This window comes from Anguilla rostrata, chromosome 5 (assembly GCF_018555375.3).
Source record: "Anguilla rostrata isolate EN2019 chromosome 5, ASM1855537v3, whole genome shotgun sequence".
Classification (NCBI taxonomy): domain Eukaryota; kingdom Metazoa; phylum Chordata; class Actinopteri; order Anguilliformes; family Anguillidae; genus Anguilla; species Anguilla rostrata.
Genome location: NC_057937.1, coordinates 35,184,013 through 35,211,380, shown reverse-complemented (window position 1 = coordinate 35,211,380; position 27,368 = coordinate 35,184,013). Strand labels below are relative to the sequence as shown.

At 44.9% G+C, this 27,368-nt stretch overlaps 3 protein-coding genes across 5 annotated transcripts; 1 reads left to right on the top strand and 2 right to left on the bottom strand.

Annotated features, from left to right (window-relative positions):
• The first annotated feature begins 591 nt into the window (after nucleotides 1-591).
• LOC135255148 (gamma-aminobutyric acid receptor-associated protein-like 2) lies at nucleotides 592-5,107 on the top strand. Its single transcript, XM_064335932.1, has 4 exons — nucleotides 592-793; nucleotides 2,568-2,623; nucleotides 3,324-3,496; nucleotides 4,537-5,107. The coding sequence occupies exons 1-4, from the start codon at nucleotides 760-762 to the stop codon at nucleotides 4,625-4,627; spliced, it is 354 nt and encodes a 117-aa protein (XP_064192002.1). The 5' UTR covers nucleotides 592-759; the 3' UTR covers nucleotides 4,628-5,107.
• A 5,790-nt stretch (nucleotides 5,108-10,897) lies between these two features.
• On the bottom strand, nucleotides 10,898-15,748 carry LOC135255147 (ubiquinone biosynthesis protein COQ9-B, mitochondrial-like). 2 transcript variants are annotated; one of them, XM_064335930.1, is made up of 9 exons: nucleotides 15,590-15,748; nucleotides 14,719-14,941; nucleotides 14,195-14,330; nucleotides 13,910-14,052; nucleotides 12,896-12,980; nucleotides 12,138-12,341; nucleotides 11,642-11,797; nucleotides 11,468-11,521; nucleotides 10,898-11,300 (listed from the first exon to the last, which is right to left on the bottom strand). In XM_064335930.1, the coding sequence occupies exons 1-9, from the start codon at nucleotides 15,645-15,647 to the stop codon at nucleotides 11,265-11,267; spliced, it is 1,095 nt and encodes a 364-aa protein (XP_064192000.1). In that variant the 5' UTR covers nucleotides 15,648-15,748; the 3' UTR covers nucleotides 10,898-11,264. The 2 variants fall into 2 exon arrangements, with proteins under 2 accessions (XP_064192000.1, XP_064192001.1); XM_064335931.1 differs by having other exon boundaries at nucleotides 12,237-12,341.
• A 2,483-nt stretch (nucleotides 15,749-18,231) lies between these two features.
• On the bottom strand, nucleotides 18,232-27,275 carry prmt7 (protein arginine methyltransferase 7). 2 transcript variants are annotated; one of them, XM_064335928.1, is made up of 17 exons: nucleotides 27,033-27,275; nucleotides 26,322-26,358; nucleotides 25,003-25,152; nucleotides 24,742-24,850; nucleotides 24,499-24,611; nucleotides 23,785-24,014; nucleotides 23,104-23,284; nucleotides 22,586-22,713; nucleotides 21,973-22,096; nucleotides 21,659-21,742; nucleotides 21,367-21,414; nucleotides 21,173-21,262; nucleotides 20,475-20,636; nucleotides 20,270-20,344; nucleotides 19,698-19,858; nucleotides 19,359-19,455; nucleotides 18,232-18,919 (listed from the first exon to the last, which is right to left on the bottom strand). In XM_064335928.1, exons 1-17 carry the CDS (start codon nucleotides 27,125-27,127, stop codon nucleotides 18,758-18,760), a joined length of 2,046 nt encoding a protein of 681 aa, XP_064191998.1. In that variant the 5' UTR covers nucleotides 27,128-27,275; the 3' UTR covers nucleotides 18,232-18,757. The 2 variants fall into 2 exon arrangements, with proteins under 2 accessions (XP_064191998.1, XP_064191999.1); XM_064335929.1 differs by having other exon boundaries at nucleotides 21,973-22,093.
• Nucleotides 27,276-27,368: the final 93 nt, after the last annotated feature.

The following is a 27,368-nucleotide window of genomic DNA, read 5'->3' as shown; positions in this document are numbered from 1 at the left end:
AGTGATTATAATGGTAGAAATGAGGGTTTTTGGCATTTAGTACGGAATAGAAATACTATTACAAATCATTTTGTTGGTTGAACAAATACAGATACAAATACAAATTGTGGCATCTGCCTCCACCCTTATGATTTATAACTAGAGCCACACTTCTTTTTTTTTTTTACCGTTTTATATACAATCAAGCAGAAGTATTACGTTAAACGTGGGTTCAAGGTCATCGAAAGGCTTGCCTTCATCCATGCTGTGTAAAAGCTTTTATTTAAACCACCACATGAGGTAGTTCACAAACAAAATAACTGAGAATCTGTATAGCATTTACATTACACTCACTGCTATCCAGTGCAACGTACAACAAATTACATCATAGAATTCAAAATGAAAACAGAATGGTTATATTGAATTGTATTTAAATTGCAATGTACATATATGAATCATAAAGGGTTAGTTGTAATACGGCTGCTTATTTAACCAATTTGTTCCTAAGTACACTACTGTAGAAGAAAAGCACGAGAATCTATATCTCGCCGTAGTGTGTCCCCCTCCCAAGTAGTTGAAATGGTATGATCAAATAATGACGTCAGCTGCAAGGTTGGACTCGAATGTTAGAACTGTGTTTTGCTACGTACTGTAAGTGTCGTATCTGTTTCAGCGTACTTTTGTTTTTGGGAAAGTCGTAATAATATTCATATCTTTTTCTTCAACTACCATAGTTTTTAATATTTTGGCTTTAAGTATTTACTAGAAGAATCTGCAAAAATGAAATGGATGTTTAAAGAGGACCATTCCCTGGGTATGATGGTTTAATTCTTATCTTATCTTATTTTTTGCTGCGATGATCACCATTTCCATTTTTTGATTCCAGACATTGATTTTTTGCCTTGTTATTTTGCGTTGTAGAGGCCTAGCTCAAGGGGTGGCATGGCCAGACATATTACTTCCTCGCGTTTTCATACAGAATGCAAGTAGCCTACATGATCAGCTACGTGTTGACATTTTTGGTCGGGGTAAAATAAAATGGAAACAGCGAAAAACAGAACGCACGTACGTTTAGTTTATATAGATACGCAGTTGAAGTAAAGCGAAGCCCTATGTCACGGGATGTTTACAATGAGGTTAAATGTTAACTGGCTAGAAAAGCAGACAATTTAACGCTGTTCGGCCGTTCTAGAATCAGGCGCTTTCATAATATGGCTTCTGTCGTCAGTTGTGTCCACTCAACTGTGGTGTCGCAAATCACAAAAAACGAAATAAATACAAATGTGTCGTTTCAACACCACGTATTACAGATTGACTGAACAAAAGACTAAAAGCAACTTGACATAAGGAAGGTTGAAAACAACAACACCCTTTCTCGGGTTTAGACGGAGCTAGAATTACGTGTGTGAACAAGATACATTGTTGCGTAAAATAAGCATTTGGAGATAGCCCGTGTGTTTGCGTTATAAACATCGACGGCCTCAATGAAATCCACAAACCGTAGAAACCAAGCAATTTAGGCAAGCCTGTAATCCCGCATACCCTGCACGCCTCAATGCTAGCAGGTGGAGCGAAGGAGTAATTTACTTTTTCTTTCATTACCCTTTTCTTCCCCGGACGTCGGACAGTAGATCCATAAGCTGTTATTCTTTTAAGGCAATGCCTAGCCTCGACCTCGTGATGGTGTTGTGATAATTTCTTAGGATAAGAAAATATAATAATTTAATGTAGCCGTGTCCTGGAGGGAGATCTGAGCCGTGTGGGGCCACTTTATCGGGCCACCGAAATGACTGCGGTGCACTATTAACTGCACTAGTGACCAATGCACAGCATAGGAACATAGTGGATGGTGGGGGTGTAAGGGGGTTTACTTGCATTCAAGTAAACACAGTTGTAAAGAACACAGCCTTTTGAATTGCAAAATCATTCATGTCAATTAACTTGCATAGTTTACACGGCATATTGTAAACAACAGGCATTGTAAAAACACTGCTTGAAATCAGTGGCAGTAAGCTTTGAGGAAGAAAGATATACACCAGGCTGTACTCACACAGATACATGCATGCATATATACATACAAACATACACAGATTGCTTGCAATGGCGGAACACATAGAATGCTAGAAACAAATGGTCAACAACTATAAGAGGGAAAAATTAAAGGTAGTGACATTTCATTATGGAGTCACAGGTATTGAATTACATTTCAGCTGATCTATGTGTTTTGGACACACAGAACAGCTTATGGTCACCATAAGACAGCAGACAGGCTGTATTTAAGTCTTTTTGTCCATCCAGACAAAGACACTGCAGTTGTACATTTCTATAGATGATAAACAAACAGTGTGCGACAGTCCAGTGTTTGGAAACACGTTCTGGGATTTGGGCTATGAAAGAGAGCTGTTGCAATGCCCGTTCTTTACATCGTGCATGATTTGTGTCAATAGAGTTGACAGATCCGTCCTTTGATAGAGCTGGAGGTACAGGTGGAGGATGCGAGGGGCGAATACTGTACCCCACAGATAGGATTTGAACCTGCCGCTCCCTGGCGTATCCTTACTAAATTCCTCTAACTCTGTCTTTCATAGAGCACCGATGTGTGGAGTCTGCAAAAATCCGCAACAAATACCCTGACAGGGTTCCGGTAAGATTGTGTGCGTGTGTGTGTGTGTATGTGTGTGTGTGTGTGTGTGTGTGTGTGTGTGTTTGGCTGTCTTCCTCTTCCTGCTGTGTTGCGTTTAAGAGTAAAAATTATCTGGTCTGTTTGGGTGGGAGGGATCCTCTGAAGGGAACCATCTGAGCTTACCCAAAGGCACAGAGAAGCACTTGAATGATCAGTGAATGTTTTAGCAACACATTCACCTGTGAGGGTGCGAATAACAAAGATAAAAAAAGAAAAAGATAATGTGGAAATTACAATTATTCACTTATGAGTGAGAAGCCTTCAGAAGCTGAGTTCAGCTGATGTTTTTATTAGCCACAGAAATTTAGCTTGCGTAATTGTAGATAGTTCTGGACCAGAGTGTCTGCTAAATATATAGTATAATACATGGATACTCAAATCTGGACCTCAAATCCAAATCCAGCCCTGGTTTATTTTCCCCCTTGGTAATTAACAAAGCAATTAGTGCTACTGATTGGTCAGACTCTATTCACACCTGACTTCCAGATAAAGGGAGGGTAGAAAACCAGCAGTTCTTGGACCTGGAGAACCGTGATTTGAGTAACAGGGGTATAATGTATATTATATCGAGTGCAATGTAATGTTTTATTTCGTGTACGGTGACCCTTTTTAAATAGTTTTCCCTTTCTTTACATAACCATTCTTTGTGGGCTGATTTCAGGTGATTGTGGAGAAGGTGTCCGGCTCGCAGATCGTGGACATCGACAAGCGAAAGTACCTGGTTCCTTCGGACATAACGGTGGCCCAATTCATGTGGATCATCCGGAAGAGGATCCAGCTGCCCTCCGAGAAAGCTATCTTCCTGTTTGTCGACAAAACCGTCCCGCAGTCCAGGTCAGAGAGCGGCCGCGTTTTCGCGCAAGAGAAGTAGTCTGCGAGTCCGTTCGGCTGTCAAAATGCTTTACGGGAGACTGCGAGCGCTGTTTTATGGCACGCGGCGAGTCCCGGCTAAAGCTAATTGATTTTATGGCAGCAGACGGCGCGGTTAGCAGCGTAATATGGAAAAGTGCACTTAGCCTCGGTCTCAGCGTTTCTCAAATGTCTGTGCAGAGCAGTCTGCTCATTCCGTTCGCTTTTTGCAGATGTGAGAGTGCGGAGGTTACTTTTGTGGATTTAAATCATAGAGTACGTGGGGAGGCAGTGTAGCATAATGGTTAGAGAACCGGGTTTGTAACTCTGAGCGTATAATTTTGATTCCTTGGTGGAGTGCTGCTGTTGTACTTTTGTTGGACTTAACCTGAATTGCTTCAGTAAATATTCACATATATAAATAGATTGTATGGAAAGAATGTAGGCTTTGTAAATCAGTCTGGATAAGGTTGTACACTAAATGCCTAAAATGCGTAATGGATGTGCACTAGACAGTGGCTTGTTTGCTGTTTTTCATCAAAAAGCCTGTGGACTTGAATAATATCTTTTTAGAATTGGGGTACTTGTTATAGGGGAAAAAATCCAGTATCCAGAAATCCATATGATTCTTCAATGGAAAGTGTGTTAATTTGAAAGGTCTGCTGAATAATGAAGTGTACTATTGCATCGTTAATCCCTTTGATTTCACTTATACATGGTTCTGTGTCATTTTCCACTACCTGTATATGTCACATACAGTGATCACGGTGAATGTTGTTAACATTTTTGAATATTATCTGAAATTTAGAATTTTCTATTATTATTATCACTGTTTTGCAATGGTTACTAAGGATGGTGAGGTAGTGAAAGTATTCCTGAGACTTACAGTAATGTCAGTTGTTAACAGAGCTTTCGTTAGTATATGGCTGTAAACACACAGGACAGGTGACCTGCAGAGAGAGGTTATCTCCAGCCATCAAGTTTGAGTGAAATAACTTGCCACTGCTCCTTGTCGCCCCCTGCAGCCTAACGATGGGACAGCTGTACGAGAAAGAGAAGGACGAGGATGGCTTTTTGTACGTGGCGTACAGCGGAGAGAACACGTTTGGCTTTTAAGACCCTCGTAGCAGCTCAGCCTGACCCCTGGCTGACCACCGCCGCCCCGCCTTCCCCCTCAACCGAACGCCACACCACCCACCCCTCCCCCCCCCCCCTTCAGACAAGCTTGATTGTACTGTAGACAAACTTGTCGTTCGGAAGAAAGCAGAACAAGAGAATGATCCCCATATTAACCATATTATGGATGCATCTGTATCTCTTGTACTCTAATATTGTATTGAAGCTGTATCCATCGTTAGATTGTTTAAATTATGTTTAGTGAAGAACACGAAAAGATGGAGTGCCATTTTGTGTATACTGGGTCATGGAGGATTTTCTGTATTGGATATTTTTATTTCATTTTATTGTTATATAACAAATGTTTGTTTGTTTTACTGTTGTTTGGGGTTTTGTTTTCTTAAGATTATATTTTAAAGAATTTAATATTTGAAAGGTAAGGTAGCTGGATGACCTAACCAATAAAGAATAAATTTAAAATGTTTTCTCCTGTCTTTATTGTTAATCTTATGCCTCTTAACACTGAATCATCTACACAGCCATGCTCCTATAGATTCTTCTCTCTGTGCAGGCAGCAGACAGCTGACATGACAGTCCCTTCATTAGCCACACCCCCTACAATGCCCACTTTCGACACCCAAATGAATGTGAGGTGAGAATGAAGGTAAGCTATATACAGTACAGGCTGTATATGGACAGTGACATACCTTTTGTAGTTTTGGCTGTGTATTGGATTTGAAACGAAACTGTTAATATGAGGTTAAAGTGATGACTGTCAGCTCTAATTCGAGGGTATTTGCATCCATATCGAGTGACCAGTGAAGGAATTGCAGTCCTTTTTATACGCAGTTACCTCATTGTCCCCTTACATATCTAGAGAGTACACATGCTGGGCTTCGTTGAGAGACAGAGAAGGCAGACATATCCTGGGTGTGGTGGAGAACTAGAGCGGGAGAAAGAGCAAAGCCCTCGCGCCTGGAATGACAGACAGGTCTTCATTTTAAATGGGAGCTTTATTGGTTTTATCATTACAACCGTACATCTTTACATCAGATAGACACCAGAATGAAGAAGAATGCTTTTGGCTGGCACCAGATTATTGGGCATTCAATAACCTGCTAACCTACACAAGCAATGCGGTGACACATGTCCTCCTTGAAACAGCACATTCTAATTAAACTGGAGGAATATTCCGTCCAGCCCAGGTTCAACAGAACAGCACACAACAAAAACATCTACACAGTGACACACAACATGCGAAAAAATGCACCACTGCACCCTCATATACACATATACGCAACAACATGTGCATTCCGCAATAAACAATAGCACACACCCATCATCAAACTAGCGGCAGACATAAACAGTTACATATTGGCAAGCGGATAATATATTGACATGACTGAAGTGCTGTTGCTGCTGACACGCCCACGCTCTCTCACATACACAAACACACATACACACACACACAATGGACAGAGTGTGTTGTCCTGACCCTCGAGTCTGACCCTTGAGACGAGGCTGTGACGCGGGGGGTACCCGTAGACTCCTCCCAGCATCCCGTCCGTGGTTCTACCCTGTGGTAGAACAGCATGGTAACCTACCATAGGGTAAAACCACTGGCGTGACGCAGGAGACAGAGGCACACAGAACCCACCGCTGACACCAGGAGAGCTGGACGCAGATATCGCTGCGCTAACCACGTACGCGCACGCACACACACGCACGCACCTGACATACCGACCTCGACGCACACAAGTACACCTGCACATGGACCACACACGTACACACACACAGATACGCGTTACAGTTTTAGGCATCCTTTCCTAGTGTTTTAGCCCAATTTGGAATGTCCCATCACAACTGCTGGCTCATCCCATCCCGTCGCACTTGCCCCCCACAAAATGAGCGCAGCCAGCCAACTGGTTTTTTCCGCTCCACGGGCCACCAGCTGAGCAAACTGCAATTCCCTTATTGGCCAGAGGTGGGCGATTATTATCGCTGGTGAGCAATGCCGCAGTGAGGAAAATCCCCTCTCAGCAATGCCGTGGCTAATTATATTTCATCCCTTGCGATTCCCGGTCACATTTAGGGCTGGGGTGGTTAAGATTTCATCCAGTCTGTAGCCTGAGTTCGGTGGATTTTTAATTTGCATGTTTTTTGTAGTGCAAAAAATATTTCATATACCATACATATGCAGAAACCATTGAACTAGAAATAAGTGCACTGTGCCTATCTCCTCTTAAGCTTTAAACTGCTTTCCAAACATCATTATGAGGTGTGCGTAGTGCCACCACTCTATCATCTTTTGTAGGTTGGGGTGCAGGTGTATTAGCGTATTCATGCCATCTGTCAATGGGGGGAAAAAAGTTTTTATTTAGCGATTCACATTTTTCTGCTGAAGAAAGAGGGTTTTATTAACATATCATTCATTTCTAACTTATATCCAAAGCTTATAGAAAATGGCTTTGGCTGGTGACCAGCTAGGCCCTGTAGTTCCAGGACTGGCTGGTAATAATTCACACCCCCAGTACTGTTGTTATTCAAAAAAAATAATTCTCGTAATGGTTTTCAAAAGATATTTTATAGAATTTCACTTACGATCTAATTCTTGAGGATCGGCTCTCTCTGAGAGACACACACATGCACACAAATGCTCTGTGTCACGTGCACATTCATCGGACTTCCCTTCTTTCACACAAACTCACACTTGATGAGACTCACCCTGAATTCTGGGCTCTCCGGCTGCGTGGTGAGCATATCATAATGAAGGTACAGATTAATGCTCAGCCTCCCTTGGTGCCTCTGTGAGAGACCATGAGTGTAGGCCACACAGCTGTGAATTACGCACCCCCACCAGCCCTGACCCTAACCCTGCCCCCACCTCTCAGAATGGAATGGCAACTCAGCAAATTTAACCCACGCTGGAAAACTACACACATGGTGGCCATTTATCAGAAATAAAATAAGGGATATAATCTGAATCTGTGTTATCTAATGCAAACAACGTAAAGGCATTTTATGATATGATGTACTGTAGTACACAATTTTATGACACACAACAAAATTATACCTCATACTTAAAGAATATATTACATTTATTTTCATATTCATAAACAAATATGTTGCTTGGTTATGTTTATTCACAAATAAGTATACTTCAAATACTTTTGGGTTGATACAAAAATCATGACTCACCTGCACGGCTAGTAGTTTCCTTAACAGAAGACTTATGGTTGCCTCTGTATTCTGCTGGTGAAACTGGTTGCAGTTGAGAATAACGGAAGGGACCAGGATCCCAGTGGTGAATTTAGCAGCGCTGATCGAAAACTGACACGCCCTTGTGGCATTTCACTCAAACCCGTGCTGAACACGCCTCTGGCTCTGTCCTTCCTCCCCTGCTCTTTCTTCTGCCGTGAAATAAACGAGGGAAGAAGGCTTCATTCTTCTTTTAATTGTTCTTCTGAATCCTTTCAAATGGCTAAACAGTGCACTGCTTGCAGTAATGTTTCTTTCTTCATGGATGACTAACCATAGCTTCCTGGATTAAACAGACAACCAGTTGTGTAAACACAAGATCCATGGTTACTATCCCTTCTTCTTTGAAAAGAATGAAAACACTATTTTTAGATAAAGATAAGATAGCAGTGCTTCCATTGTTCCATAATCTCACTAATTGCTATTTCATGCAAAAGATTTTTTCTTGATGAGAAATTAAAAGATTATGTGTCTATTGCCAGTGTTTATCTAAAAGCTTTACTGCTTTGTGTGTTACGTCCTATGTCCTGTGTATCACATGAAAATATCAGAAAATATTTTAGAATAGCTCTTACTTGGAAGAAAATAATACCTAAATTAAAGATGGCCTACCTTGATGACACAGGAGCTCAAACTGCACAGAGCACATGCGTTTGTGTGTATATACATCACCAGACACGAGTGAGAGTAGAACGCAATGGGCGCAGTACAGCTGGACACAGAACCACAGACATGTTTTGCACCAAAGGCCTCCTTCCTGCCTGTGGTTCTGTCTCCGGCTCTACTGCAGACATTGCGTTCTTCGTGACCACACCAGCACTGCAGCTACAGCTGCCACAACAACCGGTAATCACCAGTGCCAGTAGCGGGCTAGCATCAGTGCAGTTCAAGCGCAGCGTTTGTAATAGTACAGCAACGGTAGCAATGCTAATAGCAGAACGAGCCGCAGCACAACAGCAGTAGAAGGAACACCAGCAGCAGTACTTTAAGAGTGAGGGACGGGGCACTGACCTCAGGACGGGGATCATGCTCAGAGAAGCTCGAGGCCTGAGAGACAGAGCCCCATGACTCTCCCTTCTCTCACGGGTGCGAGGAGTGCCTGCATGGAGCAGGATGTTCCATGTGACGTTAGGGGGTTGAGAGGGATTGAGAAGTAAGAGGGGTTTGAATAATTACAGAGGGAAAAAAAACCTGGACGTTCCAATGAGATCACAAACCCATCTGTGACTCCGCCCATTCTTCCACCACCCAACCTGAACTCCATAACCCCCCCGCCCCCCCCCCCCCCCCCCCCATCCTCCCACCTCCCGAAATGTACTGAGAAAGTAAACAAGGGAGCGTGATGTCAGAACGGACTGAGGCAACGTTCATATGCGCTCCAGACCGCTAACCCCTCCTGACAAAAGCACCTTTATTCGCCTTGCCCAGTTTCCCCAGCTCGCTGTGTTCCAAAGCTCTGCAGTCAGCGCTCCAGCCTGGTTAAGCAACGTGTGGCTGAACTGACATCAGTGTTTCATTGGTGATGTGAAATCCTTTGGGCCTGCACTCCCACCTTCCTTTTCCAGAGCGTAGTCTGGGCCTACGTTCATAAGGCACCTCAGAGAAAGTGTGCTGATCTAGGATCAGTTTTGCATTTCGTCTTATAATGGATACGGTTAGGATATGGACAGTGGAAACCTGATTTTAGATCAGCGGTCCTAGTCTGAGGCACTTTATGAATACAGGCCCAGTTTGCCTATTTGGGTGGAGTATCTGAAGCTCAGTCTGGTCCTGCAGACAGAGAACAGAGGCTCAGTTGTAGCTGGCAGAAAAGCTACCGGCTCGGCTGTTGATCTGGGATTTTTGCCCACTTTTAGAGCAGCAACATACAGCAGTACCCACCTCACAGTACACCACACAGAAATACCCTGTATTTATTTCAGACATATTTCTAGAACATATTTGAAATTAATTTCATTACGGATTGGAGCAATACACATACTCCCACACACTTCAGCCAAGTCCCTGGTCAGACTTGAGTTAATGTTTCAATCTATGCGTCATGTACCAAATAGAAAGAAAAAAAAACGCTGGTCATAATTTACTGTGTGACTCTTGGACTGTAATGGTAGTTGGAATGGTCTCCGGAACATTCCAACACGAGCAGAAGCTGTGGGCAAGCAGGTACAGCGGCCGTCTTGCTGGCAGCTGAATAGCACATTTTTGTTAGCAATACACTGCTAACAAAACCTGCACAGAACTACAATTTCACTTATCTACTGGGGTGAAAATTTAAACTTATTTTAGAAACTTTAGCAGATCCTTAAATTCTCCAAAAGCTCTAGTATTGTACTTTTTTTTGTGAGTGATTTTTTTGGGATGTTGTTTCAGGGCTGGCAAGGAGGGCCACGTCTGCTTCTGGATTTTGTGCCGACTGCTGCTCTTATTGTATTAACCAAATTGTAAGTGTGATATCACATTTTAGGTGCGTTTATTGCCAACTTAATGACTCCACTGACTACAAAACGCTTTACTGAAGTGTATTCTACAACCACCACTTGCTGTTGAAAACCATTTTGGTAGGGTAATTGGAAACAACAACATGCATATACAATGGCCCTCCAGGAATGGAATTACCCACCCCTGTTCAATTCAGTATGTTTCTGGCACCTTCCAACCACTCCTCCACCCAGTCCGGACTTCTCCACATACCCTGGCTCTCCGGTTAACTTCTACCTTTCTTTGGATCGACTGACTCAAGAAAAAATATTGCCTATAGAATGTAGTGCCAATTTGCATTATAATCGTCAATGTTTTGCCAATGTGTCAAAGTCTCCACATAAAACAGAAATTACATAATTAGTATCATGTAGTATAATTGCATTAGTTCAGAAGAGCCATTTAAAAAGATGCAATGAAGATTAATTTCTCAGAAGCACATTAATAAATTATTTCATGCTGTAGTCTCCATTTTGCTTGTTCTCTCTCCTGTATGTTTGTGGACATAAAAAAAACACTGAGCACATCACAAGATGAGAACTAATTTTGCTTTATTGAAGTTATTTTCATAGATCAAAGACAACAAAATGTTTCAAGTGCAATGCATATTTCATATTACGTTATATAAGGGTCACAGGTTTTTACAAATGGACGGGTGGATGTCTACACTAGCGGACCCTGAAACTGAACTCCTCCTGATCCAAATTAGAGAGGAGCAAACCTATGGCACAGTGACTCCAGAGCCTGTCTAGAGGACAAAACCCTGAACTGGAGGACAGAGTGTCTGACAAAACCAACCCTGGCAGAATATGGAGGACCGTGAAGACTGGAGCAAACTAAAACATATACAGCAGAGAACTGTGGGTACAGTGGAGAGAGGCTGTCTGTGCACACCTATACTTCACCGCCGCTGGTTCACTCCTGTAAGGTTCTTCAGCTGGGGGGCGGGGAGCAGAATAAGTGAAAAGGAAGGGGGGGGAGCAGGAGGAAGAGGGAGAAAAATGAGACAGTGAGATTAAAATTTTTTTTTTTAAAAACACTCTAGGTAAGGAATGTATAGGCCACGTTCTCTGAACCAATCAGGAGACACTCTCAAACACTCACAGTTACTGCAGCTCCCATGAGCCCCTGCACCACTGCCTCCCCGGTGGACTGCACCTGCAGGACCAACGGGCAGACAAAGTGAACAGAAGGTCTCAGAGCTCAGCCTGTGCAAACAGACGCTACCTGTCAGCTCAGGTTGGCAAAAATAAGACAGCCTACAAAGGAAATATGTACCTGCTTAGCTGTGTCTGCCATGTTCATCATATCCTGGATACGGTTGCTGAGGAACGCCCACGTGTCCTGGAAATCAGGGGAGGAGTCCTGCAGCATCACCAGCTCTGTGGTGTTGTAGATCCCCGTCAGAGCGGCCCGGCGTGTGTACCAGTTCAACTGAAAGAGTGAGAGAGAAGGACGGAGAAGCAGGAAGAGAGAGACAGACAAGAGAACGAAGGAGGGAAGGACAGAGGGAGAGCGCAAGAGACAACAAAAGAGAAGGAGAAAGAGGGAAATATGGAAAGAAAGCACAGAACGGACAGAAGAGAAGGTTAGACCGGCTTCTTCTACCCTGCGGTTAACTGAGGAATCGATTAATGAGTAAGTGACACGGACAAGGAGAGAGGAGGGTAAAGACAGGAGAAAGAGAGAAGGAAGAGCATGAGGGAGAACTGGACAGAGGTGGAGAGTGGGGGCACATTAAGGAGGAGAGGGAGAGAGGAGGAGGAGTAGTAACCTTTGAGGAGCCAGGCCGGATTGAGTGGAGGCGTTGATGGCCGGGGGAGAAGATGAAGTTAGAGGAGGAAGATTTGGACGCAGATTTGGACACACTCACGTCTGTGGAGCGGTCTCCGGCGTAGTACCAGATGTCATCGATCAGGGTGGACAGGTGCTTCAGGCTGTCGGGGATGTTGTGAGGGAGCAGCAGGATACTCATGGCCTGGGGAAAGCCAGAAGGCGGGGAAAGTCCAGATTTTTAGGCCTTTACCCATGCCCAAGAACCAGGGCTCTACAGTGCCCCCATTTTAGGAGCAATTCCTAATGAAAACTGATGTGTGCTAATTGGAAAAATAATTTTGGTAGCACAATCATTTTTGGTATCTACAAATTTGGATGCATCAGTGTGCTGCTAATTTTTTTCAACTTAGGAGCACATGAGCTCCTTGGAAAAAATGTTAGTGTAGAACCCTTGCAAGAACTGTAGAAAATGTACGTGTAGACAGACACGGTAAAAATGTTTACTTTTAGCAGGATGTAGCGGGAAGCGCACCTGTAGCCAGATGCGGTACCAGGCTTACCTGTAGCCGGGCGTGCTAAAAGGTTTACCTGTGGCCAGATGCGGTACCAGGCTTACCTGTAGCCGGGCGTGCTAAAAGGTTTACCTGTGGCCAGATGCGGTACCAGGCTTACCTGTAGCCGGGCGTGCTAAAAGGTTTACCTGTGGCCAGATGCGGTACCAGGCTTACCTGTAGCCGGGCGTGCTAAAAGGTTTACCTGTGGCCAGGTGTCGATGTACGGAATTAGCATTCTCAGTCGGGCCTCCACAGCATCTCTCAGGAACTGTGCCGTGTCCTTGGGCCTGAAACAGACAGGAAGTTATGGTCTTAGCATGTGACACCAGCCTGTCTTCGCATTGTCCTATTTTCCTGCATGTTGACTTCATGCAGAATTTGACCTTCAGTTTATTGTCAAGTTCCAAACCAAAGTACTGATATTCAGCACCGAACATCACCCATTGAATGAAGCAATTCACTTGCCTCCAATAATAACCCACTTGGTTTCAAATTCTGAAAACGTTGGTCAACATGGTAGACTGCATTTATAGCGCTTCCAAAGCATTACAATTGAGCCTCATTCCAGAGCATTAGAGTTGGTTGTGTCTTGCTCAAGGACACTACATGCCAGGCGGTTTGAACGAACTACTGCCGACATCGGTCACCTCTGAGCTATACGCCACCAGCCCACAAAATAAGACTTTTACTTTGAATCCATGCTTGGACGTCTGGCTTGTGTGTAAGCTCTACAATCAATTAATCAATTCTGAAAGCATGCAGAGGGCACAACAATATATGTCCTTTTAAATAGTTAAATCAGCCGATCTTCCATGACTTTGCAAGTGAAGATTTTTTCCCTTGATTGGTTTGAACAGTATTTCAGAGATTAAAATGAAAAAAAAGCCCAAAGGCAGGGTTATAATTTTAGGGCAAATGAGGTGGCTTTCCTTAAAGCCTCAACAGTTCTGAACACGGTTTTTAGAGATTAATATGGAAAATGTGAAAAATACCCATTTTGTATTACTGCTATTATTATATGAACAGAAATGGATGAATACCTAAACGATAAACTATCACTTGAGTTCACTTGATAGACGGAAACTCCCCCCACCTCAACATTGGTGGCCTCAACGTCAATGTGTGCATGTTTAGAAATCAATGTTTGCGCACGCATATGTGTGTGTGAGTGTGTGCACGTGTGCGTGTATGTCTCTGTATGCGTTTAGTCGCTTACTCTGCGCGGCCCATCTGGATTTGGTTGTGTTCCTCAGCCAGGGACTCGGTCAGCTGGCTGTTACACTGTGCAACGAAGTGCAGGATCAGGTCTCCTGCCCCATTGGTGAACATGCCAGCCGATGCAGAGGACAAGCCCAGGCTCTGTCACGCAGCAGAGAGACAAGAAGCATGACCTTCCAGCAATCTACCCCCCACCTTCTAACCCCATTACCCAAACCTCACCCCCTCACTATAGATACATGTCTCTAAGCCACACCTCCTCACACAAGCCCCACCCACTCACCTCAGCCCCAGCAGAGATGGCCTCCACAGACCACCCGTGCTGCGGGACAAAGTCCAGCGCCGCGGTGAGGATGCGAACCTGCAGCTGCTCCTCCGTTTCATAGTCCTCACCCTCCTCCCCACTCTGGTCTGCATAGCTGCGCAGCCAAGGAGAACAAACACACACCATCGCACAAAATTGAGAAGGTGACAGGTGCAGGGTTGGAAGCAAAGCTGCAAAATCTGTGTGTAACCACCCAGTAAACATCTACTAAATAATACAACACACTTTGACGCCACAAAGCTTTTGTTACACCGTGGCAATATTGTCATGCTGCTGTAATGTCGCAGCTTCTGATTGGATACAGGCTGGATTCATTAAATCCAGCATGGATGGCACCAATACTGGGCCACTGATCTGAACCAAGTCTGATTGGTTACACATGGCATCTCCATTCATAATGGAGTTCAAGAAAACTTGATCTCCTATTGCTAATTACATCAGCAATGGGGGGTCAGTTACCTGCTATCTAGTTGAGTGCTGACCTTGTATTAGGCTTCTGAGACTCCTCCTCTGGTGCAGATGCGGCTTGCTCGGACTCAGATGGGTGAGCCTGGTAATGTTGGTGGTAGGAAGTGGACGAGGAAGACGAGGAGGAAGAAGGGTCAGTGTGATCAGATTTGGAACTGTCCTGTAGCAGCAGAGCAGCTCGGTGAAATCCGCGGCGCCCGACGCAGCATTGGGGGCTGGTGCCCACCGGAACAGACACTGGAGTGGAGGGCAGAATCGAAGATCAAAACAACTTCGTCAAGAGTACCAGAAGACAACTCGACTCTACGGGGTCCACCATAGACATATATACATTAAGTCAATAGCCGCATACCCACATTTCCTGAACTGCGGGACGATGTGTGCTCATTATCACTCAAGAAACGTTATGGAAATTATTTTGAACATTAACATTGAACATTAGACTAAGATCTGTAAAGTTATTTCTGTAATTTTCGTACAAGTATCCTACACATGAATACACTGAGAATTTGCAGGTCCTAGCTATAACAATAAATGTTAGATTAACTAGCTTTCGCTAAAACATTCACATTCCCAAATTAGATATCATAGCTAGCTAACTTGCAAAGGACAGACGGAAGACAGATCCAGAAATGGCTATAGCCTAGCTAAACAGCGAACTCTACTGATGTTTGTCAGTTCAGCCTCCTCATCTGTGAGCTAGAATGTTAGCGTACTTAACCCAGACATTATGTCAATACAGCTTTAGCTAGCTAATGTCTGCCCTTCAAAATCACCTTCCTGCACTAGGTAAGAAGCCAACACCCTCACACATTCGGGGCACTAAACTCAGACATCAGCGCTAAAGCTATAATTAATGTTACCCCCAAAAAGTGTCTGACTCACCGCTACTGAAACAGCGCAGGGCCCGTCCCACTCGAAGTCCTCTGAGCAGCACCGCCATAACGTGCAGCAAAATCAAAACAAGAAGCAGCTAGGTCGCTTGCTAACAGTTTTTCTCCGGCGCATATGAAATACGTCAGTACTTCTGCACGTCGTTGCCATGTTGACAGAAAACCATTATTTATGGGGAATTTGTAGCCCATAAGTGGATATATATGTATATATATATATATATATATATATATGGTGGATTCAGCAAATGTGGGACATCAGTAGAAGTGGGACACTTAAGCTTTGCATTACTCTTCTATGTACGAATCACCAGCCAATCAAAAAAAAAAAACATTCTTGAATTGTTGCTACAATAGTTACTGTCATTCAACAATTGTTTTTATAGGACTGACGTCTTTGCAGTGGGCGTGGTCAGTAAAAAAGTTTTTGATCCTAGTTTTTCTCCTATTGAATCTACCAAAAAGTGTCCCACATTTGCTTAATCCACCCTATATATATATAGGGTGTGTGTGTGTGTGTGTGTATGCAGTGTGTGTGTGTGTATATATATATGTGTATATATATATACACACACACACACACACACAAATATTTCACTGAGTTGCCAAAGAAGTAAGGCCTCCCAACATGTTCTTATAGTTATAGCTTTTACACATTATAAATAACTTTTTGAGAAGGCCAATGACAGGCTGTCATTTACTGCCACCCACAAAATGAAAACACTCAACTGCAGTCATTAGTCCAGAGGCAGTACACTTCAATGAGTTATGACAATTCACCATGAATTCTTTTATACTGCAGCATTGTTTACGATAGATCACTGCCAAAATAATAATAAACACTGCCAAACTGAATTGTGTTCATTCTGTCATTACAGAAACAACCACCATCCTAAAAAACAAATCACAAACCCTAAAATTACCATAATTAGACAACAACAATAGTATCAATTATGAACCATGTCAACATTGTGTATTACAGCCATACAAATGCCAAACACCATAATTAGTACTGGGTGATAATGCAAATACATGTGTGCTAATAAAACACACACACACACAGTACATATAGTCCCCCATTTCAGGGCATTATTATATTTGGGACAAATGGGGTCACAGGTGTTTCTGACCAGCCATGTGTGTTCAGTTGCTTCCTAAGTTCAAGTATAAGACAGTAAGAGAGCTTTCAGTATCAAGTTCACAGTCTAGCCTTGTGATTGCCTTTGGAGTCTGTTATTGAGGACCAGAGTTGTTCCAAAGATGCCCTGAAAAGGGGAGACCATTTATTTAAAAAGTGCTGTAGTTTCTACATGGTGAAACCATAATGTATGAAAATACCCTTAAATAAAAGCTGAGAATCTGCACCTGAACCATACTGTATGTTAATTGTCTGCTTACAAATCTAAAATTGTATTGTGGAGCACAGCCAACTCAAGGGGAAAAAAGACTTAGTCCCAAACATTATGGAACTCATTGTCTGCGTGTGTGTATATTTAAACTTATAAATAATGGTAAAATGAGACCTGCAGTCTACCTTCATGAGCAATGTAATATAGTCCACACAATACAGCTCAGCTGGTGTACTGTTGAATAAGCAGGGACTGATTTCACACTGATTGCAAGTATACACTTTCTTGAACTGGCAAAAGATTGCAATAGTATATGTATTAGACAGTGTTGGGATGAACTTTTTAAATTGTGAGAAAACAGGAAATAGAACATGATTTCAAAAATACTGCATTTCAAATCCATTCATTAAAAGAAATTGAAAAGTGGAAGTGGAGACCTCTAGTGAAAGGTGTTGGGACATCTGCACTTCCATGTTTACCTAAATGGACATACGTGAACAGCAAAATAGTTTAATTTGCCAATGATGCAAAGAAGGAAAGGAATAGGGGGACATTGTTAAAATAAATGTAGCATAGCCAAATGTTAAGTACTGTGTTCACTGCCCAGTTCTGAGCACCAGAGCAGGGACATGCAAGACCCTTTAAATGTACACAACCGAGTTCTACACTATTGGATGCACTATAGATCAGGGCTGGCCAACCCTGTTCCTGGAGATCCACTGTCCTGTAGGTTTTATACTACATTGCAGGCATTTGGCAGACGCCAAATCCAGAGCGACGTACAACAAAGTGTACAGGACGGAGTGTGGCACAGTGGGTAAGGAACTGCGCTTGTAACCGAAAGGTCGTAGGTTCGAATCCCGGGTAAGGACACTGCTGTTGTACCCTTGAGCAAGGTACTTAACCTCCATTGCTTCAGTATATATCCAGCTGTATAAATGGATACAATGTAAAGTGCTAAGTAAAAGTTGTGTAAGTCGCTCTGGATAAGAGCGTCTGCTAAATGCCTGTAATGTAATGTATAACCATAACCAGAAACAAGTGTGTTGAAAACCCTAGAGAGAAGTACCGTTCCAAGTGCAGGGAACAACCGCATAGTTTGTTTTCATTCCAAAGCACACCTCATTCAACAATTAGAGATCATGTTGAGCTGCCCATTAGCTGAATCAGGCGTGTCAATTTAGGGACGAACTGAAGACCTATAGGACAGTAGATCTCCAGGAAGAGGGTTGGGTAGCCCTGCTCAAGACAGAAAGAAAAATGACAAACCTTTTTAGGCTGAATGCTCTGTTCATGTTAACAAATTTATTACCATTTCTTCTGTTAAATACAATTTTGACTCTTGGTTTCTGGCTATAGCGCTCAAACTCTACTGTATCGGCGTGATAGAAGTCTGGTTGTGAAGAAAATAAGACCTTATTTAAACCATAGGAAACCGCAGTGAACTGGCCTGAACCTGTCACATGTACTCCAGTGTTACCTGGGTGACGACTTCCACTGTGTCACCTGCCCTGATTGAGCTGAACAGGCTGATGCCTCCCTTTCTCACCACATGAAACACTGTCAGCAGTCTATCAGTCAGACTGGATAACACAAGAACAGAATGTAAAAAAACTAAAAAGAACTACTCTACTCTGAACAAGACTCTGTAGGACACGTCTTCATAAGACAGAGTTGGGCAATTTTACTTTTAATGAAACAGTTGGAAAAACAGTTTTGTAGTTAAGGGGAGCTGGATAAGTCATGTCCAGTCGCAGCTGTGGTGCAGAGACACAGTGAAGCCTGCCAGGTCAGGGGTTAAGGGTCACGAGTCACTGACAAAGGGATGCAGAAAAGTCCATTCTGATGTCGCCAATACTGGGGTCAAAGGTCAGGTTATAGGACACAGCGGCCTGTCCATCCCCAGAGCTGTCCCAGGGAGAGCTGAAGAAGTATACACCTTGTTTTCGGTGGGGGCTCCATTCACAGGTTCCCTGTGGGTGTCAGGAAACATCACAATGTGACTGTCAGACATAACAATATGACCCAGACAAAACACCATATCAGACATAACAGTCCGACCCATAGAAACACTGTGCCACACATAATGTTATGACCCAGAGAAACACCATATCAGACATAACAATACAACCAAAAGAGACACCAAGTCACACGTAAAGACCCAGAGAAAAACCACAGCAATGCAAGGTGATTAAGTGCTTTAGTGTGCTTTTTTACATTTTGTACTGTTTTTACTGTGCCAGTCAACACACAGGGAATTTCCAAGTAAGCAGACAGAAAATGCATATTTTTTCTCTTCTTACCGAGATGTAATGGCAAAATCCAAAGAAACGACGACAAGAATCAGAATAGCAGAAAAATGAATAGCAGAAAAATGCCCCTCCACCCACGGCTGAATGGTTTCGTAAGTACCTGCTCATTGATTGGCTTGGTCAGACCCATGCTCACTGTGATGTCATCGGTCAGCTGGTATTCCATCCACAACACCACTCCATGGCAACAGCCTCTCCTTCATATTAAATCAAGAGTGAGGATGAAGATGTCTAGCAGGTATTAACATAATTTATGTCTGTGTCATTATCAACAATTGTGAAATCAGGTCCGCACAGCATACAGTTAATATCAGTAAAAAATGGTAATAAGACAACTGAGGCAAGTAGCAGGAATTTGTAACACACACCTCGGATTAAATTAGGAAAAACACAATTGAAAAATAAAGCCCAATCACATCAAGAAAAAAAAAGCTTTCACCTCACGAATGGTGACGATCCCTGGCTGTTGAGTGGCTGATCAGGAACGCACTGTCGAAAGTCAAAGGTCATGACAGGGAGGGGCTGGGTCAGAGCTCGGCAGGGGTACTCCCAGAGAGGGTGAGGTTCCGCCTCACGGGATTCCCTAAAATCCAGAGAGTTCTAGGAGACAGGAGAGGTGAGGGGGAGAATGAGATGGAGGACAAAAGAGTCTCACAGCAGGCTGTTGAATCCACCTTAGCACCCCGTCACACTACCATTTAACCTGACGTAGTTACAAGCACACAAGCACTAACACCTTGCCCCCCAAGAATATGCTTATTTTAAAATCAAAAGAGACAAAACGACAGGTGCAAAGACAGAAACTGTTACACAAATAAACAAGTTTAAATAGCACAACACTGTACATTAGCTAAAACAACACCATGCAGTGCCATGTAGCAGTTGTCCTGATTTTTAATTGGTAAACACTATTTCTTCCTCCTAGGTTCACTGATCATAAAAAAAAACCATCCTATCAAAAACAGAACGTTTCCACGTGCCCACATGTAAAGGTCAGAGGTCAGCTCCTACCTGGATCATCTCGTCCATGGGGCGGACGTCGAAACCTTCGCACGAGCCGCACGGAGCTCTGATTCTCCAGAGGTCCTGAAACCAGGTAAGAAGGAGAGGGCGGGACAGGAGACAGGGACAGAGGGACGCGTGTAAACATCAGCTATGAAACGTGACACGGCAGACTTTCTCTTAACGCTCGGAAGTCTCGGACCCGCTCTCGTACCAGGAATTCTACCCCTGCCATCCAGAGCGTGGCGCTCTGGGGCAGGATGGTGGCGTCGGGTCGCAGCAGGGGGCTCAGGTTGGTCCGGCAGTACCAGAAGAACAGGGAGTGCCAGGGCAGCAGGCTGGTACTGAAGTACGGCTCTCCCAGCAGCACCGACACCTGCAGCACACTCGGGTAAGTACAGACCCACGGCGGGCACGGGCACAGCAGGCACGGACGCGGCAAGTACGTACACAGCATTTAGACAAGCGGTGGGCAACGGGAAGCACATCCATTTCTGGTTTTCATGCCAACTTTTGGCCTTAATTACTTTATTACCCCTAACATTTACACGATGTGACACATTACACACACTTCTTCATAAGCACATGAATCACAACCAGACTGCTGTTATCTACGCGTCAACCAGCGTTAGTGTAAACAGCCAATTAGCTCATTTAGCCAAGGCACTGGGTGGAAACAAAAACCTGCATACACACCGGCCCCCTGGACCAGAAATGCCCACCCCTGGTTTAGACACTGTGAACACAGACACAGTAAGCAGACATGCACCTACCGGAAAGTACCAGTGGGCTGTGCGTTTGTGCTCACAGAAACGGCGACAGACATAGACAATACTGCCACAGTCAGTACAGACGCACGTGCGACACAGACACCTGCAGAACAGACGCGCGGACCGCGTGACTGAGACGTACCTGTTCCCCTCCCAGGTCTCCGGTGGTAAGCTGGTCGGGCCGCACGCCGAGCACCTGCACCACGCCCTTCAGGGCGTTGGCCTCCAGCACCTGTGGGCGAGACAGGCGAAGACGCGACGTTCATTCTGCTCCAAAACATCCCAAAACCTCACACCCGCGCAGGCGCGACTGCATGCAGCGCGTTCTCCACTCACCTGTTCGATCACCTGCTTGACCATGCCAGAGCTCTCCAAACTGAACACCTGGACAGAGACACACACGCAGTTCCGCAATTACTATACTTGTGAGGACAGAAAGACTGGTCCCACCAAGTAATTTGGGGGTGCGCAGACCAACTGATATGAAGGATAAATATGCAACTTCACTACCACCGAGAGGCGGAAGGTAGACGATAAGGATGAGAGTGACGGATGTCACATGGTGATCGAAAGACTGAAGTTTGAGAATGAGGGAGAAAGTGATGATGAAAAAAGAGGAGGAAAGTACCTTCCTGGCCCCCAGAAGATGAGCGAAAATGGGCAGCAGACTCCCGTCACTGACCCCCAGACACACGCTGTCTGCTTTCACAACCTGCAACACACACACACACGTGCTGTTACACACACATACACTGTATATACTCTGTCCATCCTCAAGAGGTGTAAATCTCTAACTCTCTCTCTCTCACACACACACACACACACACACACACGTGCTGTTACACACACATACACTGTATATACTCTGTCCATCCTCAAGAGGTGTAAATCTCTAACTCTCTCTCTCACACACACACACACACTCAGAAGGCGGCGTCTCACACTGAGCAGGGCGCGGGTGTAGCGCTTGGTCCGCTGGGAGTCGTTCAGCTCTCCGAAGCGCGGGCGTGTCCATACCAGGTGTGCCTGACAGGTACAGCATGGCCGACTGGGAGGGCCCTCGCTGCTGCGCAGAGATCAATGAGCAACGCGTTAACACTGTGTGTGTGTGTGTGTGTGTGTGTGTGTAGTGTGTGTGTGTGTGTGTGTGTGTGTGTGTGTGTGTATTTGTGTGTTGTGTGTGTGTGTGTGTGTGTGTGTGTGTGTGTGTATATGTGTGTGTGTGTGTGTGTGTGTTGTGTGTGAGTGTTTTAGTGTGTGTGATATGTGTGTGTGTGTATATGTGTGAGTGTGTGTGTGTGTGTGTATGAGTGTGTGTGTGTGAGTATATGTGTGTTTCTGTGTGTGTGTGCATATGCGTGCGTTTGTGTGTGAGTGTGTGTGTGCATATGTGTGTGTGAGTATGTGTGTGTGTGTGTGTGTGTGAGTGTGTGTGTGTGCGTGCATATGCGTGCGTTTGTGTGTGAGTGTATGTGTGTGTGTGTGAGTATGTGGTGTGTGTGTGTGCGCATATGCGTGTGTTTGTGTGTGTGTGTGTGTGTGTGTGTGCAGTTACCTTGGAGACTGCAGGCTGTACCACAGGCTGTAATCATCATGCGAGACAGTGAGGCTGAGCTCCTCCCCCTTTGTCACTCCCTGCTCTGCAGGCAAGAAGTACACGCTCTGCATCCAGTGATCCCGCCACTGAAAAAGAATGCAGCCAATCAAAGCAGTGCACACACAAAGCACAGCCAATCACAAAACTGAGTGCATACAAGCTGGCGCTTCACAGCTAAACATAGCATGACATAAATAGATCACAGCTAATCACGGCGCCACATGCACACAAGTAGGCTAATCTAATCAGTCTTCTCAGCGCAACCAAAATACGCATACACGCGCACACACACACACACACACACATACAGACACACACACAAACGCGCACACACGCGCACACACACACCCATGCACACACACACACACACACATACAGACACACACACAAACGCACACACACGCGCACACACACACACACATACAGACACACACACACACGTGCACACACACACACACACACACACGCACACTTACAGGGTAGGACTTGGGCTCTGGGTACGTCCAGCTGGGGGCCATGGTGCAGACGATGGAGCCGTCCGGGTCCATCTCGATGTCCCACCAGGACAGGACCACCTGGGCCCGGCCGCTGGCACACGCCTCAAACCTGCAGGAGTGGGACTGAGCGGCGCTGCTGACGGGCCGGCTGAAGTCCACACTGCAGGGAGGGAGAGAGAGAGACACCTGTATGTGACTAGCTGCACTGTATGTGACAATCTGTCATCAGCACAGAAGCGCAATGACTGTCGACGCCAGCATTTAATTCTTTATATAGTGTATATTATGTCACAAATATGGCAGTATGCTGTTAATGTCATATGCGTGTATTATGTGTGTATATTAGTTCATAAGTTGTATAGTTGATTTTTATTTTATTGTTAGTATTTTTATTATTATCATTTTTATTTATTTATCTATTTTTGTTATTACTGTTAACTCTTGCTTTGGCAACACTGTGCATGTCATGCCAATATGCACCTTGAAATTGAAATTGAAATTGAGAGAGAGAGAAAAGAGATTGAGAGGGGGAGAGAGAAAGAAGGAGAGGGAGGGGGAGGGGGATGGGGAGAGGGAGAGAGAGACCTGTGAGTGCGCGTGTGTGACAGAGAGAGAACGTGCCGGACGGCGCAGGAGCGCACGCTGGCGCCCCTCCCTCACCTGAACATGGTGCAGAGCGGCCCCAGGGGGGCGAAGGCGTCGGGGGACACCTGGCTGAGCTGGACGTCGCAGACGGAGGGCGCGCCCGCGCAGCGGCCCACCGCAGGGGGCGGCCTGAGTTCGCGGCCCTCCGCGTCCACGGGCAGCAGCTGCGCCCAGCTCCACAGCTGCTCCGACTGCACCAGCTGCGCGTACACGGTGGCGCGGTGGGGCACGGCTTCGCAGCCCTCCTGAAGGGACAGAGGGGCCACAGTCACGGGCGTGCGCAAATATAACTGCGTCAGTTATGCTTGTACCTGTAAGACTAAGCAGACATGCGTCTACCTGTGTACATGTGGGTTTGTCTGCATCTGTGCTAAGTGAATGCTCATGTGTCCGCAGGTGGACTTTGAGTGTGATTGTATCTGTGCTCAACGACAGGTCTCTTGTATCTGTGCTAACTGACCACTATCCTGTATTTGTGCTAAGCAACTGCTATCTTATTTCTGTATCTGTGCTAAGGGACCACTACCTTGTATCTGTGCTAAGTGACTGCTATCATGTGTCTGTAGCTGTGCTAAGTGACCGTCATCTTGCGTTTGTATCCATGTTAAGTGAGGGAGTGAGCGAGTCCATTTATACTTGCGTTAGGTGAGTACGTGTCTGTATCTGTTCTAAGTTAAGACTCACCTTTCCTGTATGCGTACTAAGTGAGTGCGTGTGGCGAGCCTGTACCTGTACAAGGTGCGCATGGGCGTGTTCGTAGCTGGGCAGGGCCCCCTCTCCGATCAGCTCGGTGTCAAACAGCTCAGTGATCAGGATGTTGGCGCGAGTCTGCATGTCTCCATCTGTCCAAGAGGAGCATCAGAAGAACGGGGAATCACGGATAACGCAGTGAACAGGAAACTTGCGCGACTGCCACTGTTCTTGTCTGCGAGCGCGTGCGAGGACGCCCGCGCGTCGGCGCGTCCTTCTAACCTGGCCCCACGGTGACCTCGGTGGAGTGCTTGTTGATGATCTTGATTTTGTCGCCGAAGCCGTTTCTCTCCACGATGCGAACGGCGGCGTCGGCCATGGGCTTAAAGACCTGCGGGATCACAGATGAAGGAAGGGAAATGGCTTTCATCAAAGGGAAACGCCTCTTTCCCTCCCCCCCCCCCTGTTCTCTTCCCAACTCTCCCGTTTCCCCCCCGACCCTACGTCTCCTCCCCTCCCCTCCCCCTCCGCCTCCCGGCTCACCTCCACGGCGTAGCAGTAATCCGCTCCGGCGCTCGCGGCCATCATGGACAGCAGTCCCGTTCCGGTGCCGATGTCCAGAACCACGGCCCGCTCACCCCTCGCCTTCACGCGCCCCACGGCCGCCCGGATGCCCTGGTAGTACTTCACATTCTGAGGGCGACACGGGGGCGACAGACACAGCCTGGGTGATACTGAGGCATGGCAACAGAGAGGCACTGTGCCTGACTGACTGACTGGCTGACTGACTGACTGATTGACTCACAGACTGATTTACTGACTGACTGACCCACAGATAAACTGACTGACTAATTGACAGACAGACTGACTGACTGGCTGACTGATTGACTCACAGACTGACTGACAGACTGACTGACTGACTCACAAACTAACTGACTCATTGACAGACTGACTGACTGACTGTCTCATTGACAGATAGACTGATTGACTGATTCACAGACTGACTGACTCGCAGACAGACAGACAGACTGACTGACTGACTGGCTGGCTGACTCATTGACAGACAGAGAGACAGAGACAGACCAAGAGGGTGATCACCCACACAAAACCACTACGGTTCCCTGCAGACACTGAAGAACTAAAACAGCTGGAATACACTGGAAGTAAAATAATGGAACTCAACCCCACCAGCCTCTGATGAGGAGGAAGAATCTAAGATGAGGTGAACAGACCCAGGTATTTGCTATTATTCTAGACAGGCATATTAGACCCACAGTCAGTTCAAATGTCAAATGTCAATTGGAAAACCATGCTATATTTTCATTTAGGCAGCTTTCCTATACAAATTTTACTTTATTCATAATGAAGCGCCATTTATTCATACCACGGCAGCTACATTATCTTAGTGGTGATCAAAGAACACAAAGCACTCCATTACTAAATTTGCTTATCCAATGCAAGGTCTGTGGATATACATTCAGATTTTGAAATTCCATATTTTCATTGAGTACAAATAGCTGTTGGGAATATATGCAAAAAGTGCTTTAAAAAATGTATATAAGATCATTTTTGGCAGAGCTGCACAACCCAATTCATAGAGGACCAGTGCTGGCTTTTGTTCCAACCAATTATTCTGGCTTATTTTCTAAACCGTCTTAAATGCTGGTTCATTTTTTTTTTTTAAATCACCAAGCATATACGTGCAGTATTTATGTAACTGACTCGCCAAAAAAATCATCTCAAATAAAGGACTGAATAACAAGAGTTGAAACTGCAAAACAGATGGGCCCTCCTTGTGCACCTCTGGCTCATGGTATGTTCCGCTATCCAGCATTATGGTGTTATCCGCACTGGATACTCACCCTATCTTTGTCGTGTAGCATGTCCGCGTAGCAAGACCTACAATAAATTCACAAGAAAGTTAACATTAAAAAACAAGCTCTCGTAACACCTGCTGCATCGAATCTATGTAGAGCGAAAAGTAATGTGGGGAAGCTGCGCCACCCGGTGGATACGTGTGCCAAAAAACATATCGATAATATCTCGGTTCCGTTTAAAACGTGCGGTACGTGCATCGCAATAATTCATCATGCAATGGTAAACATCGTATGATGAAGGTCTCCAAAATTGACAAAGCTTTCAGAAACTTCACGAAGTAAACTGTTAGAGACGATAAACACACACGCCAGCGGCATGGTACTGTATGAAAACGACCAATTCACTGAAAGAGACAGAACTCGAGTGAATTAAAACATTTAACAGAAGACCGTTATTCCCACGTAGCCTATAAATTAACTTGTGAAATCAACTGTAGACCAGTTTTATACAATAAAATAATACGGAGTTACGTACTGTTGCTATATCGACAAAGTAAACTTATATCGATAATCGAGTCATGGTTCTCTTTTTTTAAACTAAATCATATTGGCAGAAAAGTAGGTTACTAGCAACAGTGCTTCTTACAGAACTGCGATATTTCTAATAGCAGATTGCCAACGTAGACAGTTTATTTGCCGTTTTCTATGTTGTCCATTATGCGGTGTGTGAGGTGGACCATATTGCACATTTCCTACCGGGCTATTTCTTGGTGGTAGTCATACTCTTCACCCTCTTCTACCCAGTCCAGCGCACCTGTGGTCGGGTTCGCACGAGCGCAAAATGTCTTCATTGCTTCGACTTATTTCTGAATTCCTTCGCCTTTCTTGGTTATATTTCTTCAAATGACACGAATCATACGAAAAGCTTAAAACAGCATTGAGCCTATGGGAGCAGCCATTTTCCATCGTCAACCTCACCCATCACGTGACACGAGTACTACGTTCCATTCAGGGCGCAGACATGGGTAATTGTAAAAAAAATTAAATATTAAAAAAATCTACTATTACTACGTAGTATTTTTTAAACAACAC

Coding starts and splice junctions, on each gene's coding strand:
- LOC135255148 (XM_064335932.1), top strand. CDS start 760: ATGAAATGGATGTTTAAAGAGGACCATTCCCTGG. Junction 2,624..3,323: donor AATACCCTGACAGGGTTCCG/GTAAGATTGTGT, acceptor GGCTGATTTCAG/GTGATTGTGGAGAAGGTGTC. Junction 3,497..4,536: donor AAAACCGTCCCGCAGTCCAG/GTCAGAGAGCGG, acceptor CGCCCCCTGCAG/CCTAACGATGGGACAGCTGT.
- LOC135255147 (XM_064335930.1), bottom strand. CDS start 15,647: ATGGCGGTGCTGCTCAGAGGACTTCGAGTGGGACGGGCCCTGCGCTGT. Junction 14,053..14,194: donor CCATCTCTGCTGGGGCTGAG/GTGAGTGGGTGG, acceptor GCTGCGTGACAG/AGCCTGGGCTTGTCCTCTGC. Junction 11,798..12,137: donor TCCGGCCTGGCTCCTCAAAG/GTTACTACTCCT, acceptor TCACTCTTTCAG/TTGAACTGGTACACACGCCG.
- prmt7 (XM_064335928.1), bottom strand. CDS start 27,127: ATGAAGACATTTTGCGCTCGTGCGAACCCGACCACAGGTGCGCTGGAC. Junction 21,263..21,366: donor TCAAGCAGGTGATCGAACAG/GTGAGTGGAGAA, acceptor TCTCGCCCACAG/GTGCTGGAGGCCAACGCCCT. Junction 18,920..19,358: donor CCAAGCCAATCAATGAGCAG/GTACTTACGAAA, acceptor TGACACCCACAG/GGAACCTGTGAATGGAGCCC.